At 51.3% G+C, this 12,942-nt stretch overlaps 1 protein-coding gene across 1 annotated transcript in view; it reads left to right on the top strand.

The window, feature by feature from the left end:
* Positions 1-12,942, top strand: part of LOC141264727 (uncharacterized) — a 161,102-nt gene that overhangs the window by 83,992 nt on the left and 64,168 nt on the right. Inside the window, exon 11 of the mRNA XM_073676988.1 lies at positions 7,803-7,900. Within this exon, the coding sequence (XP_073533089.1) occupies positions 7,803-7,900 (98 nt within the window). The remainder of the gene's footprint in view (positions 1-7,802; positions 7,901-12,942) is intronic.

Raw genomic sequence — 12,942 nt, 5'->3', positions numbered from 1 at the left:
CAGGCACGTGGAGGCCACACACAATACTCAGCCTCATCAGGAGCATGCCCAGGCGTTGTAGGGAGGTCATACAGGCACGTGGAGGCCACACACAATACTCAGCCTCATCAGGAGCATGCCCAGGCGTTGTAGGGAGGTCATACAGGCACGTGGAGGCCACACACAATACTCAGCCTCATCAGGAGCATGCCCAGGCGTTGTAGGGAGGTCATACAGGCACGTGGAGGCCACACACAATACTGAGCCTCATCAGGAGCATGCCCAGGCGTTGTAGGGAGGTCATACAGGCACGTGGAGGCCACACACAATACTGAGCCTCATCAGGAGCATGCCCAGGCGTTGTAGGGAGGTTATACAGGCACGTGGAGGCCACACACAATACTCAGCCTCATCAGGAGCATGCGCAGGCGTTGTAGGGAGGTTATACAGGCACGTGGAGGCCACACACAATACTCAGCCTCATCAGGAGCATGCCCAGGCGTTGTAGGGAGGTCATACAGGCACGTGGAGGCCACACACAATACTCAGCCTCATCAGGAGCATGCCCAGGCGTTGTAGGGAGGTCATACAGGCACGTTGAGGCCACACACAATACTCAGCCTCATCAGGAGCATGCCCAGGCGTTGTAGGGAGGTCATACAGGCACGTGGAGGCCACACACACTACTCAGCCTCATCAGGAGCATGCCCAGGCGTTGTAGGGAGGTCATACAGGCACGTGGAGGCCACACACAATACTCAGCCTCATCAGGAGCATGCCCAGGCGTTGTAGGGAGGTCATACAGGCACGTGGAGGCCACACACAATACTCAGCCTCATCAGGAGCATGCCCAGGCTTAGTAGGGAGGTCATACAGGCACGTGGAGGCCACACACACTACTCAGCCTCATCAGGAGCATGCCCAGGCGTTGTAGGGAGGTCATACAGGCACGTGGAGGCCACACACAATACTCAGCCTCATCAGGAGCATGCCCAGGCGTTGTAGGGAGGTCATACAGGCACGTGGAGGCCACACACAATACTCAGCCTCATCAGGAGCACGCCCAGGCGTTGTAGGGAGGTCATACAGGCACGTGGAGGCCACACACAATACTGAGCCTCATCAGGAGCACGCCCAGGCGTTGTAGGGAGGTCATACAGGCACGTGGAGGCCACACACAATACTCAGCCTCATCAGGAGCATGCCCAGGCGTTTTAGGGAGGTCATACAGGCACGTGGAGGCCACACACAATACTGAGCCTCATCAGGAGCATGCCCAGGCTTAGTAGGGAGGTCATACAGGCACGTGGAGGCCACACACAATACTGAGCCTCATCAGGAGCATGCCCAGGCGTTGTAGGGAGGTCATACAGGCACGTGGAGGCCACACACAATACTCAGCCTCATCAGGAGCATGCCCAGGCTTAGTAGGGAGGTCATACAGGCACGTGGAGGCCACACACAATACTCAGCCTCATCAGGAGCATGCTCAGGCGTTGTAGGGAGGTCATACAGGCACGTGGAGGCCACACACAATACTCAGCCTCATCAGGAGCATGCCCAGGCGTTGTAGGGAGGTCATACAGGCACGTGGAGGCCACACACACTACTCAGCCTCATCAGGAGCATGCCCAGGCGTTGTAGGGAGGTCATACAGGCACGTGGAGGCCACACACAATACTCAGCCTCATCAGGAGCATGCCCAGGCGTTGTAGGGAGGTCATACAGGCACGTGGAGGCCACACACAATACTCAGCCTCATCAGGAGCATGCCCAGGCGTTGTAGGGAGGTCATACAGGCACGTGGAGGCCACACACAATACTCAGCCTCATCAGGAGCATGCCCAGGCGTTGTAGGGAGGTCATACAGGCACGTGGAGGCCACACACAATACTCAGCCTCATCAGGAGCATGCCCAGGCGTTGTAGGGAGGTCATACAGGCACGTGGAGGCCACACACAATACTCAGCCTCATCAGGAGCATGCCCAGGCGTTGTAGGGAGGTCATACAGGCACGTGGAGGCCACACACAATACTCAGCCTCATCAGGAGCATGCCCAGGCGTTGTAGGGAGGTCATACAGGCACGTGGAGGCCACACACAATACTGAGCCTCATCAGGAGCATGCCCAGGCGTTGTAGGGAGGTCATACAGGCACGTGGAGGCCACACACAATACTGAGCCTCATCAGGAGCATGCCCAGGCGTTGTAGGGAGGTTATACAGGCACGTGGAGGCCACACACAATACTCAGCCTCATCAGGAGCATGCGCAGGCGTTGTAGGGAGGTTATACAGGCACGTGGAGGCCACACACAATACTCAGCCTCATCAGGAGCATGCCCAGGCGTTGTAGGGAGGTCATACAGGCACGTGGAGGCCACACACAATACTCAGCCTCATCAGGAGCATGCCCAGGCGTTGTAGGGAGGTCATACAGGCACGTTGAGGCCACACACAATACTCAGCCTCATCAGGAGCATGCCCAGGCGTTGTAGGGAGGTCATACAGGCACGTGGAGGCCACACACAATACTCAGCCTCATCAGGAGCATGCCCAGGCGTTGTAGGGAGGTCATACAGGCACGTGGAGGCCACACACAATACTCAGCCTCATCAGGAGCATGCCCAGGCGTTGTAGGGAGGTCATACAGGCACGTGGAGGCCACACACAATACTCAGCCTCATCAGGAGCATGCCCAGGCTTAGTAGGGAGGTAATACAGGCACGTGGAGGCCACACACAATACTCAGCCTCATCAGGAGCATGCCCAGCCGTTGTAGGGAGGTCATACAGGCACGTGGAGGCCGCACACTATGCTCAGCCTCATCAGGAGCATGCCCAGGCGCTGTAGGGAGGTCATACAGGCACGTGGAGGCCGCACACAATACTCAGCCTCATCAGGAGCATGCCCAGGCGTTGTAGGGAGGTCATACAGGCACGTGGAGGCCGCACACAATACTCAGCCTCATCAGGAGCATGCCCAGGCGTTGTAGGGAGGTCATACAGGCACGTGGAGGCCGCACACAATACTCAGCCTCATCAGGAGCATGCCCAGGCATTGTAGGGAGGTCATACAGGCACCGTGGAGGCCGCACACAATACTCAGCCTCATCAGGAGCATGCCCAGGCGTTGTAGGGAGGTCATACAGGCACGTGGAGGCCGCACACAATACTCAGCCTCATCAGGAGCATGCCCAGGCGTTGTAGGGAGGTCATACAGGCACGTGGAGGCCACACACAATACTCAGCCTCATCAGGAGCATGCCCAGGCGTTGTAGGGAGGTCATACAGGCACGTGGAGGCCACACACAATACTCTGCCTCATCAGGAGCATGCCCAGGCGTTGTAGGGAGGTCATACAGGCACGTGGAGGCCACACACAATACTCAGCCTCATCAGGAGCATGCCCAGGCGTTGTAGGGAGGTCATACAGGCACGTGGAGGCCACACACAATACTCAGCCTCATCAGGAGCATGCCCAGGCGTTGTAGGGAGGTCATACAGGCACGTGGAGGCCACACACAATACTCAGCCTCATCAGGAGCATGCCCAGGCTTAGTAGGGAGGTCATACAGGCACGTGGAGGCCACACACAATACTCAGCCTCATCAGGAGCATGCCCAGGCGTTGTAGGGAGGTCATACAGGCACGTGGAGGCCACACACAATACTCAGCCTCATCAGGAGCATGCCCAGCCGTTGTAGGGAGGTCATACAGGCACGTGGAGGCCACACACAATACTCAGCCTCATCAGGAGCATGCCCAGGCGTTGTAGGGAGGTCATACAGGCACGTGGAGGCCACACACAATACTCAGCCTCATCAGGAGCATGCCCAGGCGTTGTAGGGAGGTCATACAGGCACGTGGAGGCCACACACAATACTCAGCCTCATCAGGAGCATGCCCAGGCGTTGTAGGGAGGTCATACAGGCACGTGGAGGCCACACACAATACTCAGCCTCATCAGGAGCATGCCCAGGCGTTGTAGGGAGGTCATACAGGCACGTGGAGGCCACACACAATACTCAGCCTCATCAGGAGCATGCCCAGGCGTTGTAGGGAGGTCATACAGGCACTTGGAGGCCACACACAATACTCAGCCTCATCAGGAGTATGCCCAGGCGTTGTAAGGAGGTCATACAGGCACGTGGAGGCCACACACAATACTCAGCCTCATCAGGAGCATGCCCAGGCGTTGTAGGGAGGTCATACAGGCACGTGGAGGCCACACACAATACTCAGCCTCATCAGGAGCATGCCCAGGCGTTGTAGGGAGGTCATACAGGCACGTGGAGGCCACACACAATACTCAGCCTCATCAGGAGCATGCCCAGGCGTTGTAGGGAGGTCATACAGGCACGTGGAGGCCACACACAATACTCAGCCTCATCAGGAGCATGCCCAGGCGTTGTAGGGAGGTCATACAGGCACGTGGAGGCCACACACAATACTCAGCCTCATCAGGAGCATGCCCAGGCGTTGTAGGGAGGTCATACAGGCACGTGGAGGCCACACACAATACTCAGCCTCATCAGGAGCATGCCCAGCCGTTGTAGGGAGGTCATACAGGCACGTGGAGGCCACACACAGTACTCAGCCTCATCACGAGCATGCCCAGGCGTTGTAGGGAGGTCATACAGGCACGTGGAGGCCACACACAATACTCAGCCTCATCAGGAGCATGCCCAGGCGTTGTAGGGAGGTCATACAGGCACGTGGAGGCCACACACAATACTCAGCCTCATCAGGAGCATGCCCAGGCGTTGTAGGGAGGTCATACAGGCACGTGGAGGCCACACACAATACTCAGCCTCATCAGGAGCATGCCCAGGCGTTGTAGGGAGGTCATACAGGCACGTGGAGGCCACACACAATACTCAGCCTCATCAGGAGCATGCCCAGGCGTTGTAGGGAGGTCATACAGGCACGTGGAGGCCACACACAATACTCAGCCTCATCAGGAGCATGCCCAGGCGTTGTAGGGAGGTCATACAGGCACGTGGAGGCCACACACAATACTCGGCCTCATCAGGAGTATGCCCAGGCGTTGTAGGGAGGTCATACAGGCACGTGGAGGCCACACACAATACTCAGCCTCATCAGGAGCATGCCCAGGCGTTGTAGGGAGGTCATACAGGCACGTGGAGGCCACACACAATACTCAGCCTCATCAGGAGCATGCCCAGGCTTAGTAGGGAGGTCATACAGGCACGTGGAGGCCACACACAATACTCAGCCTCATCAGGAGCATGCCCAGGCTTAGTAGGGAGGTCATACAGGCACGTGGAGGCCGCACACTATACTCAGCCTCATCAGGAGCATGCCCAGGCACGTGGAGGCCGCACACAATACTCAGCCTCATCAGGAGCATGCCCAGGCGTTGTAGGGAGGTCATACAGGCACGTGGAGGCCGCACACAATACTCAGCCTCATCAGGAGCATGCCCAGGCGTTGTAGGGAGGTCATACAGGCACGTGGAGGCCGCACACAATACTCAGCCTCATCAGGAGCATGCCCAGGCGTTGTAGGGAGGTCATACAGGCACCGTGGAGGCCGCACACAATACTCAGCCTCATCAGGAGCATGCCCAGGCGTTGTAGGGAGGTCATACAGGCACGTGGAGGCCGCACACAATACTCAGCCTCATCAGGAGCATGCCCAGGCGTTGTAGGGAGGTCATACAGGCACGTGGAGGCCGCACACAATACTCAGCCTCATCAGGAGCATGCCCAGGCGTTGCAGGGAGGTCATACAGGCACGTGGAGGCCACACACAATACTCAGCCTCATCAGGAGCATGCCCAGGCGTTGTAGGGAGGTCATACAGGCACGTGGAGGCCACACACAATACTCAGCCTCATCAGGAGCATGCCCAGGCGTTGTAGGGAGGTCATACAGGCACGTGGAGGCCACACACAATACTCAGCCTCATCAGGAGCATGCCCAGGCGTTGTAGGGAGGTCATACAGGCACGTGGAGGCCACACACAATACTCAGCCTCATCAGGAGCATGCCCAGGCGTTGTAGGGAGGTCATACAGGCACGTGGAGGCCACACACAATACTCAGCCTCATCAGGAGCATGCCCAGGCGTTGTAGGGAGGTCATACAGGCACGTGGAGGCCACACACAATACTCAGCCTCATCAGGAGCATGCCCAGGCGTTGTAGGGAGGTCATACAGGCACGTGGAGGCCACACACAATACTCAGCCTCATCAGGAGCATGCCCAGGCGTTGTAGGGAGGTCATACAGGCACGTGGAGGCCACACACAATGCTCAGCCTCATCAGGAGCATGCCCAGGCGTTGTAGGGAGGTCATACAGGCACGTGGAGGCCACACACAATACTCAGCCTCATCAGGAGCATGCCCAGGCGTTGTAGGGAGGTCATACAGGCACGTGGAGGCCACACACAATACTCAGCCTCATCAGGAGCATGCCCAGGCGTTGTAGGGAGGTCATACAGGCACGTGGAGGCCACACACAATACTCAGCCTCATCAGGAGCATGCCCAGGCGTTGTAGGGAGGTCATACAGGCACGTGGAGGCCACACACAATACTCAGCCTCATCAGGAGTATGCCCAGGCGTTGTAGGGAGGTCATACAGGCACGTGGAGGCCACACACAATACTCAGCCTCATCAGGAGCATGCCCAGGCTTAGTAGGGAGGTCATACAGGCACGTGGAGGCCACACACAATACTCAGCCTCATCAGGAGCATGCCCAGGCGGTGTAGGGAGGTCATACAGGCACGTGAAGGCCACACACAATACTCAGCCTCATCAGGAGCATGCCCAGGCGTTGTAGGGAGGTCATACAGGCACGTGGAGGCCACACACAGTACTCAGCTTCATCAGGAGCATGCCCAGGTGTTGTAGGGAGGTCATTACAGGCACGTGGAGGCCACACACAATACTCAGCCTCATCAGGAGCATGCCCAGGCATTGTAGGGAGGTCATACAGGCACGTGGAGGCCACACTCAATACTCAGCCTCATCAGGAGCATGCCCAGGCGTTGTAGGGGGGTCATACAGGCACGTGGAGGCCACGCACAATACTCGGCCTCATCAGGAGCATGCCCAGGCGTTGTAGGGAGGTCATACAGGCACGTGGAGGCCACACACAATACTCAGCCTCATCAGGAGCATGCCCAGGCGTTGTAGGGAAGTCATACAGGCACGTGGAGGCCACACACAATACTCAGCCTCATCAGGGTCATGCCCAGGCGTTGTAGGGAGGTCATACAGGCACGTGGAGGCCACACACAATACTCAGCCTCATTGTGACTTGTGTTAAGGACATTACATCACAGTTGGATCAGCCTGTAGTGTGTTTTCCACTTTAATTTTGGGGGTGACTCCAAGTCCAGGCCTCCATTGGGTAATAAATGTGATTGCCATTGATGATTTTTGGGTGATTTTGTTGTCAGCACATTCAGCTTCTACAGAACAAAGTATTCAATGAGAAGATTTCATTCATTCAGATCTAGGAGGGGGGATTTCAGTTTTCACTTTATTTTTTTGAGCAGTGTATTTAACGGTTGAGCAAATCAACATCAATTGGGATCATTTCATGGTAAAACCAAGTAATGGGGGATTGTTGTTCCCCTTGTGAATAAGGCCCGTGTATGAATGCATTGGCAGGTTTTGAGGCACCTGTCAGACCTTCAGTGCGGGGCTTACTGTATGAGCCTGGCGTATTTAGAAGCTCAACACCGTTATAAGACCCTGATAACTCAGGAACAGGAGGTGATGAGAGAAGCGTCTGATTCAGATCTCCAGTCGATCATGGATTCCACCACTGTGTCCTTGTGTCACCCACAGATGGATCCGGGAGGAGAAATCCACCCGAGAGATGTCCCCGTCCTCTGTATTCTCAGGACCGTCCAGAGGAAGATCACAACGTCCCGGGGAATCATCAGGTAGATGGCGCTGAGCTCTATGTACAGGCTGTATGGGGATGGTTTAGTCCTGTAGTCATACATAAATTATTGGTGGTCTCCCATAGATGAGGGTCACGCTCGTGGTAAGGCGATGGATTGTACATTTTTGAAAGTACAAGGAAAAAATGTAATAAAGTTTTGCACTTTAATATGAAAGGTGCAGAGTGTAATAATACAGAGACGAAACCGAGCAACATAAAGAAAGTACAGACTTATAGGACGTGTTATGAGCAGAAAGGGGGGTTGGTAACTGAGGGGGCTTTATTATGGTCGCTGATTGGCTGCAGGTTTTCCTGTTCAGTCCGAGTATCACTAGTCCATCCTTCTGTAGGAATAAGTAGCCATTGTTCTTGGCAGCGCAGCTTACACAGGACAATGCGCTGATGAGGACAAGTTAATTTCTCCCGATGAAGAAGCATTTTGCTTGTTCGTTGGGTGATCAGGAAACGAGCCGTACCTGAGAATGCTGATGGGGAATCTGGATTGTGGGAGCCAATGGGGACAGTGATGATGATGATGTCTGTAAAGCGCTGTGGAATTAATGGCGCTGTTTAAGTGAGGAAAATAAATGAATAAAATTCACTATAACATGTTTAGCGATAAGCACATCAGTTTGCAGGACCCTGATCCGTTGTTCTAGACATGTGGTTGTGAATCCTGCGATTGGCCTTCTACCGGCCTGCGTTGCAGACTCCTCTTGTGATTAGCCATCTTGGTGCAGCATTGTGTGGGCATCACACCGCAACAATGACGTCATGGCGGGCTGGCTAATCGGGAGGAATCGGGGATGCTGGCTCGTAGGAGGCAGTTTGTCTCCCATCCAGCGGTTGCAGAAGACAGACGGCCGTTGGTTCAGGGTACCGAAAATCAATTTACGCAATACAAAATCTTGGACCCCCTGTTCATGCATTGGTTTTCCTTGTTCGAATTGGAATGTGCACATTGTATATTCAGACTGAAGGCCGTAAAATCGCGAGGGAATACTTAAGGAAACGAAAATGCGTGAGACAAACAAGGATATGTGATGCACAGGTATTAAATTCATCATAGTACCCCCCTTACCCTTTTAGTCCAATGTCAGCCTTGGCATTCCTTCATCAGGCCGTTGCCTGGAATGGCTTCTAATGAAAAGGATCCTGTCACGTGAAAAAACGCAGAGCCCTCCTGTTGGGAAGGTAATTAACTTTACTCCCCCCCAGCAACATTTGGCGTTCAGTAATGCGGATGAGGCCAGCGCGGCTTCAGTCACTGCTCTGTGTATAGAGCGGTGACTGTAACCGCACCCTCCGCACTGACTGACAGCTCTCACAGCATTAGGACCAGCTGTCAGTCAGGGCTGTTAAAGCCGCCGCTCTCTACACGGAGTGGTGACTGAACCCTCACCGGCCCCACTCTCATGACTGAAACAGAAACAATGTCAGGAGGAATTAAAGTTAATTTCCACCCAGCAGTGAGGTTGAGTGCAGGCGCCTGGGAAGGTTCAGAACGCTATTGACCTGCATAGCCTTTTTTTTCACATGACCCGTTCCCTTTAACAGCTTTGCCTTGTTGGCGACCATCAGATGTTTTTTGCAGAGGCAGTGTTGGTACACCGCTCCATACAGTGCTGAGCCTATTCCACAAGTCACAACATGGTGAGAACTACTCAAGTAAGTTAAGAGAAACTACCGTCCTTTTTTACTGCAAGACAGGAAGGTCAATCTGGAAAATTGACGGTATCCTCAAGTCCAGTCGTGAAAACTATCAATTGATATGAGGAGACTGTCTGTTATGAGGACTGACCCAGGAAAGAAGGCCAAGAAATTACATCTGCTGCAGAGGATAAGTTCATCAGAGTTTCCAGCCTCAGAACCTGCAAAGTGGTAGCACCTCAGATAACAGCCCTCATAAATGATGCTCAGACATCAATTAGCAGTTACATTTCAACATCAGCTGTCCAGGGGAGACTGAGAGAAGGCGCCCTTTATGGATGACTTGCTGCAAAGAAGATGCTACTGAGGGCCACAAACAAGAAGAGACTTGTCCGTTCCTTTTGTTGCTTGGCCTAAACATTAGATCAGTGGAAATCTGTATTGTGCCCGGAGATTGGAAAATTTGTGTTTTTTGTTACCAGCTGCTATGTTTTTGTGAGTCGTCTAAAAGGTGAGTGGATGGTTTCATGTGTGGTGCCCAATTTGAAGCATGATGGAGGAGGTGTGATTGTTGTGGGTGCTTGCTGGTGACACTTTAGGTGATTTATTATTACAAATTCTAGGCACACTGACCCAGCATTATTACTACAGCATTCTCTAGTGACCGACATCCCGTCTAGGTTGCGATCCATGGGACAGTCATTTCTGGTACAACAGGACAATGGCCTCCATGTGAGGAAAGTGCTATATGACCAAGAAGGAGAGGTATGAATGCTGCATCAGATGACATGACCAGAACCCAATGCCGAGTGAAGGCAAAGCAGGCGACAAGTGCTGAGCATCTCTGCGAACCACTTCAGGACTGTTGGTAGCCATTACAGGTGCTGACCTGATGCAGCTCCAGGAGATAATGCCAAGATCGTGTAAGGCTGTCTTCAGAGTAATGCTGTACATGAAGAATCTACGGTGTAACATACTCTGGTTTGTTTCACATCTTCTTGTCTTCCCTTCAAATATGACCGCATCCATGAGAGAAAATTTTGCCCGATCAGAGGACATAAAGTCAAGAGCAAAAGATAAAAAGGCAACTCCCGCTTCCTCCTTCAGTGGTTTCCTGTCCTTTTTTGGAGCTGTGAATGATGGAACTCCCTTTAATATGTTCTAATACAACCTGTTTATTAACAATTGCAGTGGGTACATTGGTCCAATCAGGCACTAGAATGTTAACATCAACGTCAAGAAATCTAGGTATCGGGCCTCCAGTACCTACTGCCTCATGTTTTGTGGTTGATGTGGGAACGGCGGCCTCCTGTTTGACCTGCCGTCTTATGTCTTCTTCTTGACCTGCCTCGTGTTTTTTTTTGGCCTGCTCTCTCTGCCACTTGGCTTGATGTAGCCTATGGCCGGGTGTGACCTTTTTTTGATTTGCATTAATTTTGCCAACTGCCTCACTGTCCTAAGGAATGGGAAGCCAAGTCAGTCCTAGCCTCAATAAAATGCAGTCCAGCGGAAAGTCCCCCAAATTTCCAGCCTATCCCTCCTACTGTGCATATGACACTATATCAAATGAAACCATCCTAAGCCCCAGTCTGTCCTTACTCTGGAGTCATGAGTTGGACTTGTTGGCGTTTAAGTTGGTAAATGATCAATGTTCCAGTTTATCCTCCTATTTGGAGTGGCAAGATGAACATGGTTACACTAAGCCACATTAAACCATTGTAAGTCCAGTTACTCCTCCTAACACCCGATCAGGTCAAAAAAGTATAGATGCACAAATTCGATAAAAAGATTTTGAAACTTTTATTGAATTATTTTAAAAGAACTTTAAAAAAACACACATAAAGGAGAAGTGAACCAATGAAGGTGCCTGCAGTGCTAAAACAAGGGTAATCAATCATTTATTCTGTTTAACAAGACTAACAAAAGGAGATCATATCAATGGACCCAGTGATAAATATATGAAGAAATAAATAAATAAAGGATCAGTATCCAAAATTCATTCATCTAGTAAGCATTAGTGGATTACAAGTACCCACCTTAAAGTATCCAGCATAAAAAATGTAGTCAAAATCCTTTGTGTGTTTTTTTTTTTTTTTTTTTTTTTAATTTTTTTTAAAATAATTCAATAAAAGTTTCAAAATCTTTTTATCGAATTTGTGCATCTATACTTTTTTGACCTGATCGGGTGTTTGTTGAATAGAAGTAGTGTACCTAATAGGCTTTTCTCTTTTTGGATTAACTGTTACTCCTCCTAGTCTGGCGTCATAAAACAGACTTGTCTACGTTAAGTTGGCAAACCATCAGCGTTCCAATCTTCGTACCTTGATGTGGTAAGATGGACATGATTTTGTTCGTTTGGTGGCACCAGTCTGCCCTCCAAGTCTGAACTTGCAATTTGCACTTCGTATTAAGTTGGTAAACCAACAATATTCGGATCTATCCTTCTAGCTATATGACAAATATCGGTATATTAAATCTAAAATATTTCAATTCCAATGAATCTTCCTAGTTGGAGTTGAAAGGCGGGCACATTAGGATGAAGTTGGCTAAGCCAATATACGTAGTCAGCAGTCGTAAAACTACTAAACTAAACGAAATCTGGTGAGACCATTAAAGGTCCAGTTGATGTTCCTTTTGGAGTCCTAGAACGGCAAGTCTGCCATAAGCCTATAAGTAGAAGAGGCTAAGTCCTTCTGTGACAAACTCCTTTAGCAAAGGATGAACACATTGTCAAGATGAATGCCTTTGTCTTGAGGGAAGAATTATTACACGGGAACAGGTTGAAACATCCATTAGGTTGAGGATATAAGGTTCTAATATCCTGATACTAAGCCCATCTGAGCTTTCACCCATGCCACTTGAGGTCTTTATCTCTCTCACTACCCGAGTCGCTTCCCCCTGTGAAAGAATAGGCTGAATGGTTGGTTCTGTCGTTGAGTAATAGACAAAAAAACAAGGAATTCTAATAGAATAGATAAAGTGTCAATACGTCAGCAGGGTAGAAATTTTAAAACCTAACTTTTTAACGTATAGTGTTTAAAAAGCAATAAAGCTTAAAATAGACACAACAAGCATACAGATCCTCATGCAATTGGGTAACTCCAAAAATTACAAAGAATTGTTTATAAAAAATATAAACCATTACCAGTTGGAAAAATCTCACTGTATTCAGGTGGTGGTCTGGTAGGTAGTCATCCAGAGTGGACTGGAAAGGGGACGGGGTGGGCACCATTTCAGAAAGCTACATATTACCCCACACGAGTCCAAGGGATCTAAGATGTAGGTTCCCCATAGTGCTCCCGACGCGTTTCATATTAAAGTCATCAGGGGGGGGAAATGCCCAGAAGGCTGAATACAACAAATACTTCACCAGAGATCTATAATGTAACC

The sequence above is a fragment of the Phyllobates terribilis genome, unplaced genomic scaffold (genome assembly GCF_046119375.1).
Source record: "Phyllobates terribilis strain yellow unplaced genomic scaffold, ASM4611937v1 Scaffold_4__5_contigs__length_816908805, whole genome shotgun sequence".
In the NCBI taxonomy this organism is placed as follows: domain Eukaryota; kingdom Metazoa; phylum Chordata; class Amphibia; order Anura; family Dendrobatidae; genus Phyllobates; species Phyllobates terribilis.
Note: the sequence above shows the minus strand (reverse complement) of the source record. Positions and strands in the feature narration are given on the sequence as shown.